Source organism: Phocoena sinus, chromosome 6, assembly GCF_008692025.1.
Source record: "Phocoena sinus isolate mPhoSin1 chromosome 6, mPhoSin1.pri, whole genome shotgun sequence".
Taxonomy (NCBI): Eukaryota; Metazoa; Chordata; class Mammalia; order Artiodactyla; family Phocoenidae; genus Phocoena; species Phocoena sinus.
In genome coordinates, this window is record NC_045768.1 from 114,440,708 (window position 1) to 114,467,614 (window position 26,907).

Below are 26,907 nucleotides of genomic sequence, written 5' to 3' on the forward strand. Positions count from 1 at the left end.
GCGTGGTTCCTCTACAAGTGGTTGTGCGCTTTTGTGCACTTTACTATCCTGTGTTTGTTTTTTATGTATTCTTTGTGTGAAAAGTATTATAAATCTATGACAGTACATACCATATAGCCGACTGAGTTAGTTGGGTACCTAGGCTAACTTTGTTGGACTTACGAACAAATTGGACTGACGAACAAGCTCTTGGAATAGAACTCGTTCGTATGTAGGGGACTTGCTGTACACTGATGCATGTTTAACAAATATTATTGAAAAGACCACTGTCTTCTTCTGCCCCCACTGCGCCTCCCTCCCCCTTCCCATAGAGTGTCCGTGAGTGAGGAGGGGACCCCGTTGGAGAATAAGTGAAGGGTCCCCTGCGTGGGGTGGGCAGCATGATGGAGTCCGCCCTGAGGTTTCGGGCTCTGTGACAGAGAGGACATGTCGGCAGCATGGAGACTGGGAGACGGTGGCCTCACCGAGAGACCTGGGGCCACGTGTGCCAGATGACTGGTCTAGAAAATGCAAGCTGCAGCCCGGGTGCAGACAAGTCCGTCGATGCGTACCTGGGTCATACTTGTGAACATTCACAACTGCTCTGACAGAAGTTTTAAACGGTTTTGTGAGGTGGTGGACACAGTGTCACGGGGGTTGCTGACACTCCAGTGAAAGCATTCTCCTGGGTCCCAGGTCCCCCTGGGGAGCTTTGCTCTAGGCGTTTTTGGCTCTGTCAGGCAGAGGTGGACTGTGGCTAATTAAAAGGTTTATGAAGACTCCATTCCTGGTTCCCATTTAATTCACTTCAGACATTTTAATATAAGTCGTGCCAGTTTAATACGCTGAGCCTCTGGATACAGCATGTCAGATCCTGAAATAACACATTATAGCATCGACAGTATTGTGCTCTGTGGTAATTTTATTTCTGAGAAATACTTAATTTTTGGTCAACTTTATTGAGGTTGAATTACATGTGCTCAACTATTGAATAGTATGAATGTGTTAACTGTGGTGTTGATTTACAGATTTAAAGGAATGCTCTGAATGTATACTTCTCATTTATAGAGAGTTTTATAAACAATTTCTTATGTACGGTGAGCACAAGTTGAAAAGAACGTTACAAAATCTTTCTGCCTTATGGAATGTTCTAAGATGGCCCTGCAGGACATTCCTTGTGGCTTTGGCTGGTAGAAGACATCACCTTTAATTAGGATGGCGTGGACCGCTGGATGTGGTGGGAGGGTCTACCGTTTATTCTGTGTGTGTCCTTGACCTCTGTTGCCTCACTCAGACACATCACTCATCACTCCTCCTCTGTCCTCATTTTACTAACGAAAACTTGGGCTCAGAAGGGCTGCGGGGCCCATTAGCACAGCTAATAAGTGACCAAGCCGAGGTCCACCTTCATCTCTGCCCAGCTTCCCAGTCTGTGCCCTTCCTCATCTTCTCCTCTCCCGACGTGGGGAGGGCTGACTGTCACCTGGGTGAGCCCCCCCTTGATCTGTCTTCACCACTCTCCATGCTTCACTTTGGTAGCACCTGGGAGCTAGAAGCCTAAGTTCGTAACCTAATTTCAGCCTCTGAAACGTTCACAGTGAAGGGCATATCCTCAGGCTTCTGGGGAAGGTAGCTCAGGACGTGGAAGAGAGAGTTTCATGTTGGCTCAAATCTTGACACTTGGGGATGACATGGAGGTACCTCTCAGATGAAGTGGCTCCAGCGAGGAAGCTTTGGTGCCCTGTTTTCGCATATTTCTGTTTACTCAGCGGTGTTATGGGAAAGGCTCTGTGGCCCGGGGGTGGGGACAGCCCTTACATGGCAGTGGTACCCAAAGTACAGCCCCCTGACCAATAGCATCCTAAGAACAGGTTAGAAATGCAGTTTCTTGGGCTCCGCCCAGACCTACTGGATCAGCCTCTGGGGATGCTGCCTAGCAAGCTGTCTTCTCTTTTTTTTTTTTCTTTTTTCTTCTTCTTTTTTTTTTTTTTGGCTGTACGCGGGCCTCTCACTGTTGCGGCCTCTCCCGTTGCGGAGCACAGGCCCCGGACGCGTAGGCCCAGCGACCATGGCTCACGGGCCCAGCCGCTCCGCGGCATGTGGGATCTTCCCGGACCGGGGCACGAACCCGCGTCCCCCGCATCGGCAGGCGGACTCCCAACCACTGCGCCACCAGGGAAGCCCTGTCTTCTCTTTAATAATCTTTCCAGGGGAGGTTTTGCAGCAGTTTGAGGACCACAGCTTTATGGCCCTGAAGAGAGCTCGTTCGTGTTTTATTTGTAGGTAAAACTCCACCCTAGGTACCGGGTTCCTGATTCTTTGACACCTGTGACCTCATCAGGAACCCTATCCAGCCATCCTCAGTCACCTGGTTAGAGCTGGGCCGTCCAGGGTAGGAGCCAATCGCCACACTTGGGTATTAGGCACTTGAAACATGCCTAAGTCTAAAAGAGACATCAGATTTCATAACCTTTGTGTGAAAAGCATGTAAACTATTCTGTGAATATTTTTATATTGATTACACATTGAAATGACAATATTTTGGGTATGTTGGGTTGAATAAAATAAAATGAATTTCAGCTTTTTTTTTTTTTAATGTGAGAAAAGTTTAAGAAACATATGGAAGTTTAAGGTAACGTATGCAGCTTGCCTGCGTTCCACTTCTATTGGATAACGCTGTTAAAGTTCCACATCCATATAGATAAAGAGATTATTCACGTTTGGAGAGCCTGGGTGTGTTATCGTGTGTGGAGCAGAGAAGACTCCGTTTTTCCCTCTCAACCCAGCTCCCCAAACTCGAACGCTGACTAAAGGGATGACCAGGTTTGTGCGCTGCGGTTGCTTGAGTCGCGGTTGCCCTGTTCTGAGCTCAGTGCTGCCGCTGAAGACATTCTGCCCGTGACAGGCGGGAACACAGCTGCCCAGGGATGTAGGTGGATGGGGATCTTTGTGAAGGATCCCCTAAACAATCAAACGCTCTTTTTTAAAATGCTGTTTTGACCTGAAGGTAACATTGGAAGCATTAAACCCTGAGGAAAGAACAGAGGCACATTTGAAAGCAGAAGTATTTCTCTAGTCCTGTATCTGTGGGAGAAAAGTTGTAAGAGTCAAGTACGGATTATCTGTGACTGGGAATAAGGACTATGCTGAATCATTCTTGGTCAGCCTGATTTTATTTTAACTTTAAATCTTTCAAGGTGTGACGCATTCGTTATGACCCAGCCTGGAAGGGCTCACGTCGGTAAGAATGGAAAAGCCCAGCCCCACTTGCCTTTCAGTTGGATTATTGAGATGTTTGAAGTCTTCTAGGGTCTTGCTAATGTAAAAATTGTCACTAACTTGGTATTTATTTCCAATTTCAGAAAAAGTGGTGTGAATACTTCATCCTAAGTAATACAGACGTTTTTGAATTTTGGAATCTGGATTTAACTCACCTTTCCGACTTAAGTGATGAGCTTTTATTGAAGAATATAGCATTTTACTATGAAAATGAAAGTGTTCAAGGTACCACCCTAGTATCTTATAATAATTATGCCTTTACCCAGAGATAAACATTATAAAGGATTTAAAGCTTCAAAATTATTTTCCTGTACTTGCAACATATAGCAGTCATTTTCTTTCAGGTATTTATTTATGCGTGTATATAAGTTTTACTTAGTTGCAATCAGAGTGAATGTTGTATTTAAAAATATTTTTAACTTAATATTACTCCACAAGTATTTTTGGAAAAAATACATCTTTGGGAACTTGGCATTTCTAGATAATTTTAACAGGTGAATTTTTCAGTTGAATATACGCAGAACATTTTTCAGAATATTTACTCTAATTAATGTAATCATGTACTACTATTAGATATTTAGGGAATTTTAAGTTTTTCCAAAGATAAAGCTGATTTATATATTTGCTGTATATAATTAATTTTTCTTTCTTTGAATAATTTTATTAGAAGAAATCTTCTGCTGTTTATTCGTAGTCAAAGAAAAATAAAAGACATTTTAAGAGAACTACAACTGATTGAGCATTATTGAAGCTTCTTTGACCTCTAAGATTTGGTTCCTACATATTGCAATTGTTAGAATGAGTTAGCTACAAATAGATTTAGCAATCCTCTACAAACTTTCTCATTTTTGAAAAATCATAGTTTTATTCTGTTTTATTGATTATAAAGTTATGTGTGACATAACATTTTCTGTTACCTTGAAGAATAGTTAGATATTCACCATCTGTTATTGTTAGTTAAGGCAGTTATAATGTTAATGGTTATCAAATAGGGAAACAGGATAAACTTTAAAGTCTCCAGGCCCACAGTCAACACTAGGGACCGTTTGGCTCTAGGTTCAGTGTGGCACTCACAGAAAATTTCACTGTTTGACAAGTATTTCAGAGCTCTGTGAATTTAGTTAAAATGTGTGCTTCTGTGTATGTGTGAATGACTTTCAGTGTTTACTACTTTGAACTCATGTAGGGCTACATTTGAATTTGGGAAACGGCATTATGAAAGATTATGAACATCTCTGGGATACTGTATCAAAGTTGGTCACAAAGTTTGATGTTGGAAAGCCATTTCCTCTGAGAACAGAACAATTTCCTTTTCTTAAAAAGGATCCATCACCAATCAGAGGTAATAAATCTCTAAATTAATTTGAAATAAAAGCATCGTTCCTCTGAAAATGTTTTGAAAGCACCAGTAACTAAACGTTGCAAGTATAAGTAATTTTCAGGTACTATGCATTTAAAATGACCTATACTGTCATATCCTTGGGGAGATAATCCTTTGAGTATAATTTTGAACAGTGATGTGTTTTCCTTGTAACTGACGTTGTTGCCAATTTTTAAGAAAGCCGGTGACTTCCATTTCTATCAATCTGAAGTGTAGAGCAAGTGAAAAATCTCCTGTGCGTAATGATGGAAAAGTTAGATAAGAGACACCAAACACCTTTTTACAAAATCGTAAGTAAGCTCAAAACAATAGGAGGGAAATTCCAGGAGCCAAACGTGAAGGGAGAGACTGATCTCTGGGTCACTCTGAGAATTTCTAATTGTCGGTCTGCCCTCCTAAGAATCTGGGTTTCAGTGTACTCAGTCAGCAGAGTCAAGACAACTCTAAGCCGGAAAATAACCTTCAAGCGATCAAAGGAATCTGGCGTGTTCTCTGTAGAGGAACATCCTCACATACCCTGATTTTACAGGGCTTCTCTGCCACATACGAGTGCACATGCAAATTTATAAACAGCAGAGAAATAAGCCCCCGGACAAACTGTAAGCTGCAAAACGAGAACTCTTAAGTATTTCAGATTTTGTAATTATCACAAGTAGAATATACTATATGTGTGTTTAAAAATGCTTGAAGAAATAAAATGTGAAATTTGAAACGTGAAAAACAAAATGATAGAAAACATCTTCACATTTTAAAATATTCAGAGTTGTTGAAATGAAAAGACTGTCAATGGATAGGTTCAAAAGCTGATTGGATTTGGCTAAAGAGAGAACTTGTGAGCTAGAAATAGATCAAAAGAACTACAGGTACAATAGTGATGAACACATTACATACCTTAAATTTACACAGGGTTGTATGTCAGTTCTATCTCAAGCTGGAGAAATTTTAAAAGAACCGGAAAACAAACAAAAGAAATAGAGATAAAAAATGATAAAATACATGTTAAAAGACATGGAAGACAGAATGAAGCTGTCTAATCTTTCATTCATTTGGAGATTTGGAAGGAGAGGCCAAGCCAGTGTAGATTGGGCCATATTTGACGAGACCGTGGCTGGCGTTTGCCTGGACGATGAAAGACAGGGATTTGCGCACTCAGGGCATATGATGAGTCCCGAGCGGGACAAAGCAAACGTATGCACACGCACACGTACAAATACACACACTAGGCACGATGCAGGGGGATTAGAGAATGTAAAAACGAAATATCTTAAAAGGACCAGAGTTACTTACAAAGGAATAAAAATTAGTATCTAATAATAGACTTTCCCAAATATCATTATAGAAGTCAGAACATAATGAGATCATATGTTATTCTTAAAATACAGTTTTAAGAAATGAGAAGCTTAGACATTTTTCAAAATACAAACGCTGATTTATCCATCATCCTGTCGTCACTGGAGACATTTCTATATCATGAATTTCAGGAAGAATAAAATGACCCCAGATGGAAAGTGACAAAGAAAGCTAAGGGATGTATATGTATAACTGATTCACTTTGTTATAAAGCAAACTAACACACCATTGTAAAGCAGTTATACCCCAATAAAGATGTTAAAATTAAAAAAAAAAGAAGAAGAAGAAAGCTAAGGGGGGTTGGGGATGTATTGATACAAGTGTATTTTTCAGAGTGCAGGGGAAGAATATATATCCCCTTTCATTATGTCAGAATGAGTTCCACCAGACAAAGACGCTTGAGAGCAAGGAGTTGATTGTTCCCAGGAGGATCCAATAAGGGAGTGCTTAGGTAATACCAGGAAGAAAACACAGTCGGTGCAGGCTGTGTTAATGCATAGGTTTCCACGTGGGCAACTACAGGTAAGTTTTACTGGGAATCCTAAAACTGTGTGCACGCCACTTTGGAGATGTCTTACCCGAAGAGCAAGGTAGCTGGGGTATTTACCTTGTGAGTTTCGTCAAGTCTCGGGGGGCGTGAAATCCTGAGGACTCTGCCTGCGCCCAAGGCTGTAAGAAGAAAGCGCTCAGGGAGAGTTGTAGGGACTCATAGGAAGGTTTCAGGCAAACGCAGGAACGGTGGACGTCGAGGAAATACCGAGCAGAGCAATTGCAGCTCACCTAGAATTATGAACCAGACACTGGATAAAGGGACATTTGTTAGCCAGCTGTTGTGTATACGATCAGTATGTGACGTGTGATATCCATCTATCATATGTAGGTGTACATGGGCATAACATCAAGGAGGATGTAAGAGAAGACTAATGATGTAACATAGTTTCATTGACATCTGTATTTTCCCCCTACTTCTTTTTTATTTTTATCAAAGCATATATGAGATTTATGAGTGAGACCTCCATATTTAAATTCCTTGTTTCATAATAGGAAATAAGAAAAGGAACAAACATTTGAAATAGGAAACATAGGTGTTTTTCCGTCAGTGTATCTGTTCATCCATCCATCCATCCATCCGTCTATCTATCCTTCTATCTACCTACCTACATGCCCAATTGCTGCCTATTTCTTTATATTCTGCCGTGTTCCAGAATGTTTTAATGTGGAAAATAGCTTTATGGGAAGGGCTAGAATTGATTAACGTAAATAAATAAGATCAATGAAACATGATGTTCTTTTAAACGTGAAATTTTAGAAAATGATATCTAACATTGCTGTATGAAAGTTTCACATTTGACCTTGTCGTACTACTTTTTTACAGATACCTCCAAGGAAAAGATGGCTAATTTGGGTTTTATTCCAGTGTCATGTCAGGTGGTTGATAAGTTTGCCGGGGACATTTTGAAAGATTTGCCTTTCCTAACGAGGTATGGGAGCCCCTGGGTGGAATGGATGAATGACTCATTAGAGCTTTTACAAAGTTGGACAGATTATTTATAAAGAGGTTCTATTAGATGTAACCTGTGTTTGTAACACATGATGAGTTTAGTTTCAAGCTTACCGATGTCTTGTGATCCTAACTAGCTTAAAACTCAACATACTTTTAACCTTAGAGTAAAATCATTCCAGCTCCGTGTTTGTAATTAATGGATGAGTGGATGAATATTTGTTGATGTCGATGGCGCGAGATACGGGGTGGATTCTGGATTCTGAAGCCCCATTAAACTGCTCTTTGGATTCTATCACCCACATTATATCTCGGAAAGAGGAAAAGTGGCTATGATTTTTTAAAAAAATTTTTTTAAATGAGATCTATGCTGTGCTATATTTGGAGGCACGCAGTTTAAAACGCGCCTATATTTCTTTTCATCTCATAGCGATGATCCTATTGTAACTTCACTGGTCAAGCAGAAAGAATTTGATGAGCTTGTGCACTGGCATTCCCACAGACCCCTTAGTGATGATTATGACAGGACAAAGGGTCAGTTTGATGGTGAGTTCTGCGATTCTGGTGAAATACCTTAAAATCGATTTCACTTTCTGCCTTTTATGTTACAATGAAAAATTATTCTATTTCTTGGATAACGATAATGTACAAGATATGTAGATATATGTCAGTAAAGAGGGTGAGGAAAGAGCCCCCCTTTGCTGACCGTCATGTGTACAGGGGCACACAGCTGTCTTAGGAGCAAGTGCAGAGAGATGGCATTTGTCCCACAAAAGTTAGAAGCTGGTTTAAGCTAAGACAGTTTATAGTTTAAGACATCTGTGTGCTCCTTGATGGCAGGAATATTGAGGCTATAGGCTTGCAAGCAGTTGCAGCGGCTTTCACGTCACCCATAACAAGGGCAGCAGCTTACCCACCTTCACGCTCGGGATGGAGGCTGTGGCACCCCTGAGAGCAAGTTAGCCGAGACTGACTTAGGGACCCTTTTCCCCGGCTCATCCCTTGTCTTCTTTGGTCTACCCCATGCTCACCCCCACCCTGCTTCCAGTGGACAGAACTTACCTTCAGAAGAATCTCAGAGTGGACCTAGTAAGCATGTTCCCACGGAACACTTCCCAGCCTGCTGTTAGAAACAGCCACTAATATCCTGAAAAATACAAGGGAGTTTTTAGATCAATCATTAACATCCTTTGGAGCCGTTTGATTTACATATGTAGATACAGATATAGAAAAATCAGCCTGCTTAACAATCCCTTGAAGTGAGTGCTGTAGTTTTCTCTGGGGATGGGAGTAAGTCATACCTTGAGTGTTGGGATTTCCTGTGTCACTGGAGTTTTCCACAGTGAGTCTTTCTGAGCTGCCAAGTTCTTGGCTCTGTGGCCATGGTCTGGAGTAAGGATTTTTCTGTCAAGTGATACAAGAAGCCATGATACCCTAGATGGACATCTTCCTGATTTGGCCTTAACCTTCCCCCTTCTTTTTTTTAAAATTAATTTATTTATTTATATTTTTGGCTGCATTGGGTCTCAGTTGCTGCGTGCGGGCTTTCTCTCGTTGCGGCGAGCGGGGGCTAGTCTTCGTTGTGGTGCACGGGATTCTCACTGTGGTGGCTTCTCTTGTTGCGGAGTGTGGGCTTCAGTAGCTGTGGCACGTGGGCTCAGTAGTTGTGGCTCGCAGGCTCTAGAGCACAGGCTCAGTAGTTGTGGTGCACGGGCTTAGTTGCTCCGCAGCGCGTGGGATCTTCCCAGACCAGGGCCTGAACCCATGTCCCCTGCGTTGGCAGTGGACTCTCAACCACTGCGCCACCAGGGAAGCCCTACCTTCCCCCTTCTTAACTTCATTCACAGGGCACAAAACAGAAGTAATGGCCAGAATCTCTCATTCTTTGTAGCATCTTGATATTTGCTTTGAGAGGTGTACAATAAAAGAGTGTTTTGTCCCTTGCATCCTTTAAATAAAGTAAGGAATCATTCTGTGGACAAGATATGGTGTGATTTAAGATTCCTTCTTTAACAAAAGTCATCAGCCTAAGTTACTGTTCCAAAGTAAAAAGAAAAGTGCACGTGTGTGTGGGATGGTGTGAGGGATTAGTGAGAACGCTGTTGAAAATATGTAGTAGTGTTGCATTTTAAGCCTTTTCTTTTCCAGAAAAATCTAGAGATCCTCGTCATCTTAGATCTGTGCAAACGTATCATCGTTTTCAACAATTTTATGGGAAGTCATTAGAATCAGTCACTTCAAAATTTGTTGTACCTCAAGCTATCAAGCCAAGGAAGAATTTCTGTGAACCCAAGAGCAAAAAGATACAGGTAGGTTATGTTCATTCTATCAATTTTTTTTTTTACTTTTCATTGTTCTTTATTGTTATTTGTTCAATCCCTTTGATAGTTGCTTTCCATGCTACGTTTTTAGAAAAGTAAAGGGATGAGAAAGATACTCCATGCAAATGGAAACCAAAAGAAAGCAGGGGTAGCTATACTTATACCATAGAAAATAGACTTTAATACAAAGACTGTGATAAGGGAGATAGAAGGTCATTATATAATGATAAAGCTGAAAACCTGAAAGCTTTTTCTCTAAGATCAGGAACAAGACAAGGATGCCCAGTCTCACCACTTGTATTCAACATAGGACTGGAAGTTTTAGCCAGAGCAGTGAGGCAAGTAAAAGAAATAAAAGGCATCTACATTGGAAAGGAAGAAGTAACACTGCCTGTTTGCAGATGACATTATATTATATAAAAACCCCACCAAAAAACTGTCAGAACTAATAAATGAATTCAGTAAAGTCACAGGATACAAAATCAATATACAAAAATCTGTTGTGTTTCTATACACTAATGATGAACTATCAGGAGCAGAAATTAAGAAAACAATCCCAATTACAATTGCATCAAAGAGAATAAAATACCTAGGAATAAATTTAACCAAGGAGGTTACAGTACATTGAAAACTACAAGACAGTGATGAAAGAAATTGAAGAGGATACAAATAAATGGAAAGATATTCTGCGCTCATGGATTGGAAGAAAGAATATTGTTAAAATGTCCTCACTGCCCAGTGCAATCTATAGATTTAATGCAATCCCTATCAAAATTCCAATGGCATTTTCCACAGAAATAGAGCAAACAATCCTAAAATTTGTATGGAGCCATAAAACACCCTGAATAGCCAAAACAATCTTCAGGAAAAAGAAGAAATCTACAGGCATCACACTCCCTGATTTCAAGCTATATTACAAAGTTATAGTAATCAAAACAGTATGGTATTGGCATAAAAACAGGCACATGGGTCAATGGAACAGAATAGAGAGCCCAGAAATAAACTCAAGCATGTATGGTCAATTAATTTATGACAAAGGAGGTAAGAATATACAATAGAGAAAAGACAGCCTCTTCAATAAATGGTGTTGGGAAACCTGGACAGCTACATGCAAAAGAACGAGGCTTGGAACCCTATCTTATACTATACACAAGAATTAACTCAAAATGGATCAAAGACTTCAAGACCTGAAACTGTAAAAGTCCTAGAAGAAAGCATAAGCTGTAAGCTCCTTAACATTGGTCTTGGTGATGATTTTTTGGATTTGACACCAATGGCAAAGGTAACAAAAGCAAAAATAGACAAGTGAGATTGTATCAAACTAAGAAGATTCTTCATAGCAGAGGAAACCATCAAAGAAATGAATAGGCAACTAACTACAAAATGGGAGAAAATATTTGCAAATCATATATTTGATAAGGGGTTGCTATCTAAAATATACAAAAAACTCATACAACTCAATAGCAAAAATTAGAACAATCTGATTAAAAAGTAGGCAGAGTAACTAAATGGATATTTTTCCAAAGAAGACATGCAGATGGCTAACAGGCACATGAGAAGATGCTCAACGTCACTAGTCATAGGGGAAATCAAATCAAAACCACAATGAGATATCGACTCACACCTGTCAGAATGGCCATCATCAAAAGGGCAAGAAACAACAAGTGTTGGCCAGGATGTGGAGAAAAGGGAGCCCTTGTGCACTGTTGGTGGAAATGTAAATTGGTGCAGCCACTATGGAAAATGGTATATTTCCTCCAAATATTAAAAATAAAACTACTATATAGTCCTGCATTCCCATTTCTGGTATTTATCCCAGAAAAGAAAACAGGATGTAGAAGAGATCTCTGCACTCCCATGTTCATTACAGTATTATTCACAGCAGCCAAGATACGGAAACAATGTAAGCGTCCAGCAAGGGACGAATGGATAAAGAAGATGTGGTCTATATATATATTGGAATATTATTCAGTTACAAGGAGGAAATTCTGCCATTTGTGACAGCGTGGTTGAACCTAGAGGTGCTAAGTGATGTAGGTCAGACAGACAAGGCAGGTACTGCGTGGTGTAACTTACACGTGGAATCCAAAAGAAAAAAAAGGTCGAACTCATAGAAACAGAGAGGAGGAACATGGTGACTAGAGTGGATAACCCTACATCATATCATTGAATTTGCTAAGAGAGTAGATTTTAAATATTCTCCCCTCCCCTCCTCCCCCAAAAGATAAATATGTGAGTTGATGAGTGGGTTAATTAACTCAGTGGGGAGAACCCTTCCACAATGTACATGTATATCAAGCCACTGTGATGTACACTTTCAATATCCTACAATTTTTCAATTATACCTAAAGTTAAAAAATTATTTGAGCAGACATGAGGACTTTTGCTTTAATAGTCAACAAGCAGCCACCTCAGGTCCAGCTTGGTGGTCCTTGTTTTTCTCCTCGTGGCGACAACCTCCTTTTTATTTTCACAGCCAATTTGATCTTTAGTGAGACCATCCAATTACAACTATTCCTTTTTTATTTACTGAAAAGCTTCTTCTGTATAGTTTTTTTTCGAGAGAGAGGTTATAAAATAGAAAGTTGGCAAAAATTCTAATTACCTAGTGTAAGGTATAAAGACTGAAAAAAGTCTCATGTTTTTTTTATCTTCTACATTATTGGAAATTAAGTAAATTATCTCGTGGAGATTAAACAACCTAAGCACAGTGTAAATGTGCTCTTCCAGCAACACTTCAAGCTAAAACAAACCCACTGTACCTGGCAAAGAGCCAGGGCTTGTTCTTGTCCTAACTGAGACAGAACCACGCCGAGTTATCGCAGGACAGGACAGGACATTTGGGAAGTTGAAACATTGGAGAAGCTCCGGTGATTCGAATTAAATACTGAGAGGGTGATGACAATGAAAATTGACTTCGTTAAAGGCAAAGTTTAGATACGAGTTTCATGACTAAGCAGAATAATGGAAGGTTTGTCAGTGTTCTCTTATGGATACAACAGTTCTCTAATTTTCTTTGCACATTAATAAGTCAAGTAGGTAAAAGGGTAGTAGGAGTGGGTCTATATTGTGTGTGAGTTGGTTGGAAATGCTTGTCTAGACAGAGCAAACCGGTTTATTTACGATGTTCCTTCCTACCTGCCCCTTCCTCATTCACCCGTAAAAGAGGATGAACTTGTGCTGTGCTTGGGACACACCAACAACTCTGGCACGTTCCTGTCTCATGACAAGGAAAATCACAACTGCATTGCATGTGATGAGCATTTGATAGAGAGACGTCTGGGCAGGGGAGGAATACGTACTCAGGCTGGGAGAGTTGAGCAAGGCTTTGTGGAAGAAATATCTAGAAGCACAAGTTGGGGTAGAGAGGTGACCATGGGGAATGAAAGAGGAAAACCAATTCCCGAGAGATCAGGAGACAGAAAAACCAGGGTCCTGGTGTTTCTGATTGTATTACATTTACTCTTCAATTTATAACCTACACCACTTAGAAATCTAGAAAAATTATCTGCACAGAGGCTTTATAGTCATTAAGTTGGATTGTCCAAAGATTTCAATTCACAGAGGCTTCAGTGTTAAGAAGCAGACACTGAAATGAAGATTGTGCCTTGTCAAGAATGGGATGCCGTTCAAAATAATCAATATACACTTAAAACTATCGTCTCATTCATGCAATGGCATCTTGGACTATTTCCAACTTATTTTATGACATGTTTCCTTCTTTTTGGGGGCAGGAGACCAAGGCTGAAAAAATTACTAGAGAGAATAAGGAGAGGCTATTTGCCAAGGAGGAAGAAAAAGAAGAGAAAAAATGGAATGTTCTGTCCTTTTCTATTGAGGAGGAAATGAAAGAGAATTTAAACTCTGGAATAAAGAACCTAGAAGAGTTTTTGAAATCATGTAAAAGTAGCTCAGTGAAATTTCGAGTTGAAATGGTGGGGATTACTGCCTGCTTGAGAGCGTGGAAAGAACATTGCCGTGGTGAAGGTATGTGGCTGTGAGTTCCTGTTGATTTGTTTGTTTGAATACATTGGAAAAGAATAAAAATCTAATGATGATAACTTATTTATTAACTGGAAGTCTGTTAGAAGGCTTAGGGAAGCCTTGGATGCATTATCTGATTTTGTCCTTGGAGAAGTCCTCTAAGTACTACTGCCTCTATTTTATCAATGAGCAGTGAAGTCTCAAAGGGGGCCCCAGTAGCAAAGATACAGCACATTCATAAGCAAATTCAAATCAATTCCTTATCACTTACATGTGGGATCTAAAATATGGCACTAATGAACTTACCTACGAAACAGAAACAGACATGCAGACATAGAGATCAGACTTGTGGTTGCCAAGGAGAGGGGGAGGGGAGGATTGGGAGTTGGGGATTAGCAGATGCAAACTAGTACATAGAGGATGGATAAACAACAAGGTCCTACTGTAGAGCACAGGGAACTATTGGAAAAGAATATGAAAAAGAATGTGTATGTATAACTGAATCACTTTGCTGTATAGCAGAAATTAACACAACAATGTAAGTCAACTACACTCCGATAAAAATATTCAAATCAATTCCCAGTCAGAGTTTACAAACAACCACTTAGAGAGTTGTGGGCCTCGTTAAGGGGACCCACAGATGGCGAGGTCCCAGGGAGAGTCTGTCGTTCATCTCTGACATCTGAAGCGTGAGCATTTTCTTTCTGGGCAAAACTCGGATCATGTTCACCTGGCATGCTGAGTTCTTCCAGAAGTTGCTGTGGTTTCCATGTGCTCTACTTTACAACTGCTACAATAGATAGTAGAAAAGAGAAGAAGAGGCAGGAAGAGGCAGGTAAGAGAGAAACATGGCTGGATAGAGACGTGTAAGTTGATGGCAGGTGAGATGATGAGGGGCCAGCATGCCTCCAGACAGTACTTCCGAGTACACCTCGTTGACCTGTCTATCTTGGTCGTCTCCACACTTGAATCCGTTGAACACGGGGTCACTGGGGGTTCTTCTCCCCCCTACCCCGTCATTCTACAAACTTCAGTCTGCCCCTGCAACGACAGACTTCGCTGAGGATTTCATCCCAGTGAGAAGCATAAGACTTGGCCTCTGTGGGTCTCTCTAAGATGTTGTGTCAGGATTTGCCGTTGCCCTGAGAGAGATCAGGATTAACAGTGGCTTACGTTTCTTTTGTAGCCTTTATAGCATCAGTATGTGTTTGGTAATATTTGTTAAATAGATAAAATGTAGGTTGATTGGAAGAAAGGGCGAATCAAAACTGCCCTAACGTGTGAAGTATGAAAAGACCAACCGTGAGGGGGACAAGAAAGGATGTAAGTGACTGTAAAGAAATGGACAGGGGTTAGCAAGGTTTGGATCTGGTAGGTGTAACAGACTGATTGAATTTAAAGGCTCCAGTGATTACACCAGACTCTTATCTCTGGTCACCATTAGGGTTCAATAAATGTTGCCAAGTTTTTTTTTTTTTTTTGCGGTACGCGGGCCTCTTACTGTCGTGGCCTCTCCCGTTGCGGAGCACAGGCTGCGGACGCGCAGGCTCAGCGGCCATGGCTCACGGGCCCAGCCGCTCCGCGGCATGTGGGATCTTCCCGGACCGGGGCACGAAGCCGCGTCCCCTGCATCGGCAGGCGGACTCTCAACCACTGCGCCACCAGGGAAGCCCAGGTTTTTAACCAGATATTTAGACTCATCTGGACATTTTTCTTTGAACATAGTAGAGAAGACATGGAAAGATTTGTATTCCTTAGAACTTAGACCAACTTGGGCTTTAGTGATCTTATTTCTATCATGAGCTACAAGATTGTCCTTTTCCCCCCGACACTTACAGAGCTACATCTCAGTTATCCACAGAGACGTCGGAATGTGTTTAGTTGCACTTTCATTTTATTGAGTTTTCTGTATTCCAAAACCTCCATTAATGCTAAGTAAGACAGTGAATTTAATTGGGTCATGTTAATAGCCTGAGTGAATAATCTTGGACAATCAAACATTTATTATTTTTGATGGCCTTTATAACAGTTTTGCTGTTTATTCTTTACCAAGGTGAAACCACAAAAGATTTAAGTATAGCTGTTCAAATGATGAAAAGGATCTACTCCGTGATGGAAAAATACCCAGAACTTTTGCAAGAGGCAGATCGGCAACTCATAGCCAGATGCCTTAGGTACTTAGGATTTGAGGAGTTGGCAAGTACTTTGCATCCAGCGCAGGTAATGTTTTCAGAATAGCTCCATTCTAGTAGAGTAATTATTAGGTGCACCTCAAGTGTCTTATAAGCACAGTTACCTGGGTTTTTTTTTTTCACTGAAAATATTTACTCCAAGTTCATAATCATTATTAGTAATCCAGCTCCCCCAACTTGAAGTAACCTAGAATTAGAAAATTTTACAAAAGCTTCTCTGGACAAAAATGCCAGGTAGTCTCTGCAGACCCTCAAAACTAATCCTGTGTTTAATTCTAGCAAAACATTTAAAAACTATATTGCGACTGTTCAGTTGTCTTGATATCAGATTGTAGCTCAAGTGCCGTGATGGATATCTGAAGATCTTGATGTGTGCTATTTACTCTTAGTTAAGATAATGATTTGGGTGGTAAGAGATCTCTTCAATAAATATTGCAAACTTTGAAAGATGGTAAAATGCTTTTCTCGTAAAAATTAGTTTTCAGTTATTTTATTTTAAAAAATATTTTTAATCATTTAAAGGATGTTGTAATTTACAATCACTTTCAAAATGGGCTTGTAAACTCCTGTAGGTCACAGAAAATGACATGAAGGAGAAGAAGAAGAACAAATACTCAGTTGGCATTGGGCCGGCTCGGTTTCAGCTGCAGTACATGGGCCAGTATTTGGTACGAGATGAGAGGAAAGATCCAGACCCCAGAGTCCAGGACTTTATTCCTGACACCTGGCAGGTAATGACTGGATGAAAGAAACATTTTTGTATTTCATTATTAAATCTGATCTCAGGAGCTTCTCATGATTCCACATAGCACATCTGGCATGAAGTTCTTCATGTTGAGTCATCTTATTTAAAATTGTCATGGGAAATGTCAAATGTAGACTTTTTCCCATTTAAAGAAAGTGAATTTTTCATATCATCCATTTTTCATAAATAGACCATTTTCTTGGAGGTACTCTGATGGAGTCACACATATATATTTGAAGTTCTGTCTTTGTCATCCGACTGTATCATTATGGAGGCTTCCCTGTGTCTGCAGGATATCCTATGTAAAATGTGACAGAGACATTCAAGGAGTTTAAACAGTAGAGACAGTTGTTTAGATATTTACAGCCTGTACCCGTGACCATAGTAGCTACTTTTCTATAAATAAGTGTAAAATTAATATTGATGGCTAGAAAATTAGGAATAAAAGGGTGCGTTTCTGCATTGATTCAACCTTATGAAATTGCCTCGAACCTTATCAGTTAAACATGTTTGGCTATGAAAATGCCATTTCAGAGGTTCAGTCTAACAGATGGTCTTATCAGAATCTGACTTTATCGTCCTTGTGTTGATGATGCTGGAGTGCCTCAGAAACTCCCTGCCTGCTGTTCTGGGGCAGGGGGACCAGGTCCTTCCTTCCTGAAGCGCAGAACACGAAGCAGCTAAGGGCCCTCCAGGTATCTACGCCTGCCTCCGCTGCGCTTCTTCTGATGTCGCCTTTGCTCTGAGGTGCGGCCCAGAGTGGACCAGGATTCAGAGAGTGTGCAGGATGGGGCTTTGGGGGGCTTTTCCATCTTCTGCCCATCACACAGGCTAATGATCCTTTCACTAGTCCTCATTTTGATGAATAAAAGCATAGGCTAAATGGATGAGGGTCTGTTTTTGTGTGTGTGTGTGTGTTACGCGGGCCTCTCACTGTTGTGGCCTCTCCCGTTGCGGAGCACAGGCTCCGGACGCGCAGGCTCAGCGGCCATGGCTCACGGGCCCAGCCGCTCTGCGGCATGTGGGATCTTCCCGGACCGGGGCACGAAGCCATGTCCCCTGCGTCGGCAGGCGGACTCTCAACCACTGTGCCACCAGGGGAGTCCCGGGAGTCTGTTTTAATGAAGGTCCCACATGCCCTCCAAAGTAGGGGCTGGCATCCTTCTATTTAGAAAGTACAAGATAAGTAGTAAAATGATTAATCCTTGATTTTTTTGTTTTCTGTTCAGCTACTTTTTCACCCTTACAAAAATACATACTCTTAGATCTTCATTTCTCAGAGCCGTCATGCGCTTAGTCAATGACAAGTAATCAGAAAGAATATCTACCCAAGGACAAGATATTTTGTTCAGGCCCTCTCTGCATTTTTCACACACAAACCCACCTCCAGACGCTCAAAAGTGCTGCAATTCTCTCTTCTGGGAGAGGCCGTGAGTTCTTCACAAGTTCCCGTGTATCTTTTGGTGTGTTTTCAACTCGCAGCCACTCCTTTGCGGCTCAGAGAATTATGCTGGAAGTGTCTTAAGGTATTTGTTTTGCTAACGTGCTTCTCGTGGCTCTGACACAACGGTGCTCTGACCCTGCAGCGAGAGCTCTTGGACGTCGTGGACAAGAATGAGTCTGCGGTCATAGTGGCCCCCACGTCCTCAGGGAAGACCTACGCCTCCTACTACTGCATGGAGAAGGTGCTACGGGAGGGCGACGATGGGGTGGTCGTGTACGTGGCCCCCACCAAGGTAGGTCTGGGGGCTGGGGGGTTGTTCAAGTGACTTACATTTTCTCTTTCACTCCCGAACCTCCTCTTTTAGTTTAATGCCTGTAGTCATGTGGTAGATCTAGCTCTCTTTATTTTTTTTCGCAATTTATTTTTTTCCACTTTTATTGAGATAAAACGGATGTGTAACCTGTTAGTTTCGTGTGTACAGCATAATGGTCAATATTTGTATGTATTGTTAAATGATCACCCCTATAATTCTAGTGAACATGAATCGTGAATCACCTCATATAGTTAAACATTTTGTGTTTCCTTGTGATGAGAACTTTTAAGATCTGCTCTCTTAGAAACTGTCAGGTACACAATACCGTATTGTTAACAATAGTCACTGTTACATCCCCAGACTTATTTATCTTATAACTGGAACTTTGTACCTTTTGACCACCCTCACCTGTTCTCCCCGCCCTTAGCCCCACCCTAGCCAACCACCAGCCTGTTCTGTTTCCACGCATCTCACTTTATTTTCTAACCTGCATTTTCTCCTTCCAGTCTGAGAGGCCAAAGTAATACTTCCCTTAGAACACTGTGAGGCAGAGGTCTGGTCCTGTGATCTTGTCATTCAGCTTTTTGCTCGAACTGAGAGAAGCATCCCGACTATGTCGGGCAACGTTGAGTCTTTAGGAACCCCGCGTTGCGTCTGCCCTTGATGGGATGCATCCTGTCTGCTCTTGGGTGTCAGTGCCTGATGTGTTTCTCATGCCAGGTGGTTTTGCCATATTTCTTTTATGGCTGGAACCACCTAATGCCAAGCTTAAATACAGAAAGTGTAACCTGTCATTTAGGAGAAAGGCTGATTTACAGGAAGTATAAGTTTGCATATCCTCATTTACAACCCCTTGTTTTTAATGCGATTACTCTTAAGAAAGGCAGATTTACTTGGGATAACTTTGATTCTGCAGATTAAAATGAGATCTCATTCCATTTTAGTTTCTAGGAAAATGTGGCGTTGAGTGACTTGGGATCGGGCTCAGAACCAGACTGATCAACATGATTAGTTGAAATTAGCACTTTAGTTTTGATTGTAACTTTTTCGTTTTTCATGGTTACGAAAGCAGTAAGTGTTCATAGCAGGAAATTAATAAAATACATCAAGAAAAATGAAGCTTACTGGAGGTGGAATTGGTAATTCAACACAATACATATTCCTCTTCTAAAAGTTTTAGAACCCAAAGGTTTTAGAAGCCAAATTACTCTTCTAAAAGTTTAAATCCATTTTTATTCCCTCTGACAGTATATGGAAGTATATATATCCTCTTATTTTTTTCCAACATTCGTATGATCTTTAAACATTTTTTGCCATACTGCTAGGTAAAAATTTCCATCTCATAATAAATCTGCATTTCTGTGATCACTGATTGGGGAGCCTTTCCATATGATTTCTGGGCAGTGATATTTCTTTAATCGTGAACTACTTGTTCATGACATCTGCCCATTTTCTTTTTCTTGTAGTGGAAGGGCATTGCCTTTTTATTGATTGGCCAGAAGTCTGTATAATAAGTATATTACTTTTTCTCTGTAAAGTATAACCGATATACTTTTGTCATTTCATCTTTTTGCTATATTACGGTTATATCAGTGGTACTTTGTTAATATCTTTGTGTAGTCAGATCTATCAGTATTTCCGTTTAGTGTTTCCGAGTGTGCTCAAATATATGAAAGTGTCCACTTTCTAGTATCTTTATGCTTATGTTTTAAAGTTTACATTTTAATCTAGGTGAGACTTTTTTGGGCATAGAGTGTGAAATACGGAGATGTGTATAGGTTTGCACACGCTCAGATTTCTCTGGCTACCACCTGCCTAGTCCGGGGTGTGGGTCCCCTGTACACTCGCAGGTAGAGGTCTGGGGATGCCCCCAAATACGAGAACCACACGTCCATCCCGGCTGCCCTCCTTGGCCGTTCTACATCGACTCACGGTTTCTTTCTAAGCCTTGGTGGCCCAGGTATCAGCTGTTTGTTTGTCACGCGTGGGCAACATTTCCTGCTTTTTCCCTCTGATGAAGCCGGGTTTTCCCATTTTACATTGGGTTGAGGTTATAAGTGTGTTCACGTGTAGTCACAGAGCTCAAAGACAGCCCGTGGGTTAGGCAGATGGTAGGAGAAAGGGGTGATGAAGCTTCCTGCCCTCCCAGCAGTACGTAATTTTAGACAGTGCCTGTCGTTCTCTCTCTGAGGTTTCCCCTGTACTTTATTATGTGATTAATGGATATTTTCCCCTGTCAATCAGGCCCTTGTCAATCAGGTGGCAGCAACCGTTGAGAATCGTTTCAGCAAAAATCTGCCAAAAGGTGGATCTCTGTGCGGTGTTTTTACACGGGAGTATCGTCATGAGGCTCTAAACTCTCAGGTAGGACATACACTAATTAATGCATTTGTTATTGAATTATATGATAGTACTCAGAAGTCTCTTTCAGTAGAAATGCAGTATCTTGACAAGGGCTTGTAGAAGTAATTTTCTTGAATTTATAAAAGATGAAGTGGCTTGGGCTTCCCTGGTGGCGCAGTGGTTGAGAGTCCGCCTGCCGATGCAGGGGACACGGGTTTGTGCCCCGGTCCGGGAGGATCCCACATGCCGTGGAGCGGCTGGGCCCGTGAGCCATGGCCGCTGGGCCTGTGTGTCCGGAGCCTGTGCTCCACGGCGGGAGAGGCCACAACAGTGAGAGGCCCGCGTACCGCAAAAAAAAAAAAAAAAAAAAAAAAGATGAAGTGGCTTTAGAGAAAATTGAACAGTGTTATATTCCAGAGAGTAAGAAATGGAGCTCATCTTTCTCAAGGACACTTAGCTTTTGATTGCAGATTTCAGTTATATTTCATGGCATCATCTTGGTTTATAAGTGGATCGAAAATGATCTGAAGAACCCCATGTTATAAAAACTGACAAACTGATTTCCATTCAGGATAACTGTTTCTTGACCTTTCTTGATGTGAAGGATACTCATCATAGTTTCAGAATGTTGTATTTATGGATGGACTTCATGGTGTTAAGTAAATCAGACAGTTTCCCTCCTTATTAAGCTCACTGAAAACAGTTAGAGCTAAACAGAAAGTGAAAACGTGACTATAGCACATTGCATGGTGGATGTGAGATGTGACGCCCACATCGCCATTTGTAAGAGCACCGCTGCCCAGGGGCGGGGCGTGAGGTCCGGCAGAGGCCTGCTGTCGGGCCCTGTGCTGCCCCGCTTTCGGCACCCTGGGACTGAGCGGGGCTGGGGCAGAGACACTGGCCATTTCGGCTGCGTGTGGAGTAGCACTGATGGCCGCCATGCGCTCCAGAGTCCAAGCTAGATGGGCCAGCGTCACCAGGTGTGTTCTGAAGTTCACCTTCTCACTCTGCCCCATCCTCTCCCAACTTCCATAGTTGTTCATTTTGAATAAATGGTGTTCAACCTAAACTGAACCTCGGGGTCAGATTTTGAAGGAATAAACCTGCGACAATGAACTCTTCCTATTATTACCGTGAATGCTTATAAGTAAGAATTTAAACTTCAAATCTGATATCTTACCATTTTGACCTATAAAAATTGCAGTGTCACAAGATTCAAACGAATATATCATATTCTACTTAATCAGCAGGTCCATTCAGGAGTTTTAACTCTCTCTTTTATATTCTTAGAACTACATCTTGGTGTAGCAAGTGCTCAAAAGTGTTTGCGCAATGCTCTTGTTTTTAGGTACTTGTCACAGTGCCTGCCTGCTTTGAAATTCTGCTGCTAGCTCCGCATCGCCAGGCGTGGGTGAAAAGGATCAGATATGTTATATTTGATGAGGTAGGTTTGGTATTATTTCTCTGGGTTGAGTTCCTGGTTGCGTAAGCGCCACACTGAAGACATTTGCTGCTTCGGGGCATTCATCGTCTGCGTGGAGTTTCGGTTGCAGAGGACATTGTCTTTCCCCTGTGAATCACGCCAGTCTTTGGGCTCCGTTTTCCTGTTCTGGCTCAGGACAGGGTATCTGTGTCTGCGGACCTCTGGATGGCAGAGGAGCTGTCTTTGGTGACCACCGTTTCAGAGGAGTAGAACTCACCACTAGGGCATAAGTTTTCCTGGACAGAGATTCCGAAAATCTGATCTTTGATCTCCAGAGCAAGGAGTTTGGGGCTATAACAATGATGTCAGTTATGTACAGTATCTTGTCAGTCATGGTCCCAGCAGGAAACAGACGACACACACAAAATGGAAGAATTCAAGAAGAGCTTTTTGCAAAGGTGTGTGGGCGGGGGGGAACTGTGCCGTTAGTGCAGTAGCCCAGGGCGAGGGGGTTACCCCTCAGCCTAAAGGGACAAGGAAAGATATGGTCAATGAGACCCACGGGAAGATTGAGTGTGCTGGCCACTTTGCAAGGGGCAGCTGCCTTAGCCGAGGAGCACACCTGGCTCAGGGTAACCTGCCAGGAAGGCAGCCAGTGGCACAAAGACCTCACCCTCATTCCCTTCAGGTCTCTTGTCCAGGCTCTCCTTTGGCCAAAGCCAGTGGAACCAGAGAGCATTGGAGCTCTTTTGAAGTAGCCTCTGTGGGTCAGTTTCCCTGGGCAGAGAGAGCAGGTTGGAAAATGATGGACATTTATAGAGCAAATGAAGGTTATTGAGAAAGTTTTTACAGCAGAATTAAGAATATTTATTCAAAGAGACTTAAAGCATTATAAAAGAATTCTTTTGCTCCAAGGGGCTTTCAGTTTAAAGGGGAAAATGATGATAAGCCTGTATTTCACTTAATTTTTCCTGTTGTAAGCTTGAAGCTACCAAGAGAGCTGTGCTTTTGATTGGTTTGAACCTGACTTACTGTGTTTTATTTTTTGCTCATTCTGTATATGCTACATCCTGAAGGCCTTGAATATTCATATTGAAAAAAAAAAATCCAACAGCTTTGTCTTGGCAGTCTAGAACCTTGAATTGTACTCTGGTCTCAAAGCTTTGAAATGCTGTGACATGGGGTACCTCAGTTTCCCCAATTTTATGTCAGGGTAACGCTGACGGGCTGGTGTATTATCTGACTAGGGCAAAGCCAAATGGGCAGGGGAAGTTTTTTCTTTTTTTTAATTGTCTGCCTCTGATGGTACGTTCTTTCCAGTTGATTGCCAGGTGTCATAGTTTAATCTGTTTAAAGGAGACCATATTTGAGAATCTTCCCTAAATCTAGTTCCATTTGCTTTATTTGGTCAAAGGACATTCGTTAATTCAGCAAATATATAAGGAGTATCTCCACAATTCCAGGCACTGTTGGTGCTGGGAATGCCCAGGGTAAGTCACAGAATCATTGGAAAAAAGGGGGTAGACAGCTACGCCTACCCATGACGGTGGCAGCCCGCATCAGTGTGTATGGTGAAGAGATGGATCAGTGTGACCCCACTGTGGTGATGGCAGGGAGACAGCAGGGGGACGGCTCTGCGGTGGCTGGTCAGAAAGTCTTCCCATGGGGCGACATTGAACCGAACTCTGCAAGTTCAAAAGGGGGTAAGAGCAGAAGGAACAATATATGTGGAAGCTCCGGGGTAGGAAAGATGTGGTCAGGGAACAAAGCAAAGTTCAGTGTGTCTGGAGGAAAGTGAGGGCAGGATGGGAGAGAGGCTTGAATGAAGCTGGAGAGGCAGGTGGGGGGCGGTTACTCCCAGCACAACATATACGCCCTGTTCAGGAGTTTATATTTTGTTCCACATGCAATGGGAAGATATTGAAGAAATTTAATTGTGGACATGGCCTGATGGAATTCATCCTTGAGACGTATCTGTTGGCTGTGATGTGAAGTGTTCAGGGGATGGCCTGGGAAGCTAGGAGGGTGGCCAGGAGGGTATCGTGATTGACTTGGGGGCCGTGGACATGGAGAAAATACTTAGATCTGAAAGACACTTTGGAAAGTAAGATAAAGAGGAATTATTGATGGATCGGTTATGGGAATTAAAAGAATTTGTGTCAAGATTTTCTCTTGCCTGAATTTGCCAATATTTACGTAAACTTGGCATGGTTGATTAAAGGTAATTGGAGACCATGTATGATGATTCAGGTTCCCCTGTCTTATTTTCATTCGCTGATTTTAAATCAACTGAAAAATTATTTAATTTATTTAAACTAGACTAAAACAAACAAAAGCAGTCCACCCGTTTCTCCCATGCCCACCTGTTGCAAATGCCTATTTGTTCTCTATGTCTTTGAGCTTGTTTTTTTGTGTGTGTGGGTTTTTTTTAAGATTTCACATGTGAGATCATTATTTGTCTTTTTATGTCTCATTTGTTGATTTATTTCACTTAGCATAATGCCCTTGACGTCCTTCCATGTTGTCACAAATGGGAAGATTTCATTCTTTTTTATGGCTGAATAATATTCCATTCTGCATATACATACCACAGTTTCTTTATCCACTCATCCTTCAGTGGACACTTAGATCGCTTCATATCTTGGCTGTTATACATAGTGCTGCAATTAACATGGGGGATGCTTATATCTTTTGGTATTCTTCGGATAAATACCCCGAAGTGGAATTGCTGGGTCATATGGTAACTCTATTTTTAGGTTTTTGAGGAACCTCCATACTGTTTTCTGCAGTGGCTGCACCAATATACATTCCCACCAACAGTGCACAAGCGTTCTCTTTTCTCCACATTCTTGCCAACACTTGTTATTTGTGTTCTTTTTGATGGTGGCCGTTCTGACAGATGCGAGTGATATCTCATGTGGTTTTGATTTTCATTTCTCGATGACTGGTGATGTTGAGCATCTTGCCATGTGCCTGTTGGCCATCTGTTTGTTTTCTTTGGAAAAATATCTCTTCAGACCTTCTGCTCATTTTTAATGGAGAATTTTTGTCTTTAATAGGTCCACTGTCTTGGTGGAGAAATTGGAGCAGAAGTCTGGGAGCATCTCCTTGTCATGATCCGCTGTCCCTTCCTGGCCCTTTCTGCTACCATCAGCAACCCGGAGCATCTCACCGAGTAGGCATTAGCTTCTAGTCCGGATACAATGCTTATCTATTTTGAATGTTTGAATGTCATGCTTTCTATCTGGGTTCTGGAGAGTTTCATAACTTTCTGGTGAATTTATTACCTTATCTCTGGATATTCAAGGAACAGAGTCACCTCTCCTGGCAGGTGCTGAGCAAGCCCACACTCTATAAAGGAAAATCAAGGGTTCTCCCAGCTGGATCTGCAGCTGACTAGGAAATATCCCCCGTATCTCAAAAAAGGTTCACCGGAAGTTATCAATTTATGTTTCTTTTTCTTTGTCCTTTACCAAGAAATAAAATTAAAATGGTATAATGACATGCTCTGCCATGGACCTTGAGATTTCTTACGTTGTCCCACTTTGTAGATGTTTAGAAAGATAGTGAAGCCTTATTAGTTGAAAACCCCATATTATTTATCCACGGGGCTAGATTTTTACCCACTAACAGCAACAATTATAGCAAAGACTCCTATTTGCCAGGTGCTCTTCTAAGTGCTTTGCATATGTTAATTTATTTTAAATGGCCAACAACCCTTACGATTTATTATTTTCATTACTACTGTTAGATAGTCTTTTCCATACTGCTATTATTATTTCCATTTTAAATGTGGAAAATGAGGCCCAGAGAGATTTTGTGATGCAACCGAGAGCTTCAGCCCATGGTAAGGAGGCTGGGATTCGATCTTAGGTCATCTGGCTCCAGGGCCTATTCCCTTAAGTAATTTTTAAGGCACATAAAATTTTCTTTATTTAAAGTACTTTAAAATCCTTTCACAGGAAGTGGTTCCATGTTCTGCCTAAATAATATGTGATTTAAATTTTTAAGGTGGCTACGATCCATAAAACAGTACTGGAAACAAACAGACAGTATGATAGAAAAAAATACTGCTTCTTCAAGAAATGCCAACTGCCGCGCCAGTTCTCACCGAGACTACTTACTGAGGAAGCAGTCGTATAAAGTGAGACTTGGTATGTTTGACATAGTCATAGGAATTTTATCTTTTCTTTTCAAGTTATTCCAGCCATTGTGTGTTCATTCATTTGGAAATCCTTGCTCTTCATTTCCAGTGCTCTATGCAGAGAGATACAATGATTTAGAGAAGCACGTATGTTCAGTAAACAATCATGACATCTCCTTTGACCATTTTCACCCTTGCGCTGCGCTGACCGTGGACCATGTGAGTGATGGTTCCGCCATGTTTGTTCTGAGCCACATCGGTGGTTTGTATCATATTGCAAAGCTGCCTGGGCGACACTCATCAGAATTACAGAATCGATGCTCTGTAACGGATATTGAACCTGAGTTTTAAGAGTAACAGGAGTTTTCATCTGCTCCTCAGTGGTGCCTACATCTGCAAAGCTTAGGAATGACTGAACATCTTAACCTGAAGTTTCTTGGGGTCGATTTTCTTTATTCTTTGCCCATTTTCCTTCTTCTCAGCACCTGTGTCCCATCTGTCCACCTTC

The 26,907-nt window shown here is 41.5% G+C and overlaps 1 protein-coding gene across 1 annotated transcript in view; it reads left to right on the top strand.

The window, feature by feature from the left end:
* DDX60 (DExD/H-box helicase 60) overlaps nucleotides 1–26,907 on the top strand; it is an 82,503-nt gene that overhangs the window by 17,492 nt on the left and 38,104 nt on the right. Inside the window, exons 9-22 of the mRNA XM_032635905.1 lie at nucleotides 3,342–3,483; nucleotides 4,445–4,600; nucleotides 7,365–7,470; nucleotides 7,921–8,036; nucleotides 9,639–9,799; nucleotides 13,546–13,798; nucleotides 15,849–16,015; nucleotides 16,560–16,718; nucleotides 18,319–18,468; nucleotides 20,734–20,853; nucleotides 22,181–22,276; nucleotides 25,315–25,430; nucleotides 26,267–26,409; nucleotides 26,509–26,618. Coding sequence (XP_032491796.1) covers nucleotides 3,342–3,483; nucleotides 4,445–4,600; nucleotides 7,365–7,470; nucleotides 7,921–8,036; nucleotides 9,639–9,799; nucleotides 13,546–13,798; nucleotides 15,849–16,015; nucleotides 16,560–16,718; nucleotides 18,319–18,468; nucleotides 20,734–20,853; nucleotides 22,181–22,276; nucleotides 25,315–25,430; nucleotides 26,267–26,409; nucleotides 26,509–26,618 — 1,995 coding nt within the window. The remainder of the gene's footprint in view (nucleotides 1–3,341; nucleotides 3,484–4,444; nucleotides 4,601–7,364; nucleotides 7,471–7,920; nucleotides 8,037–9,638; nucleotides 9,800–13,545; nucleotides 13,799–15,848; nucleotides 16,016–16,559; nucleotides 16,719–18,318; nucleotides 18,469–20,733; nucleotides 20,854–22,180; nucleotides 22,277–25,314; nucleotides 25,431–26,266; nucleotides 26,410–26,508; nucleotides 26,619–26,907) is intronic.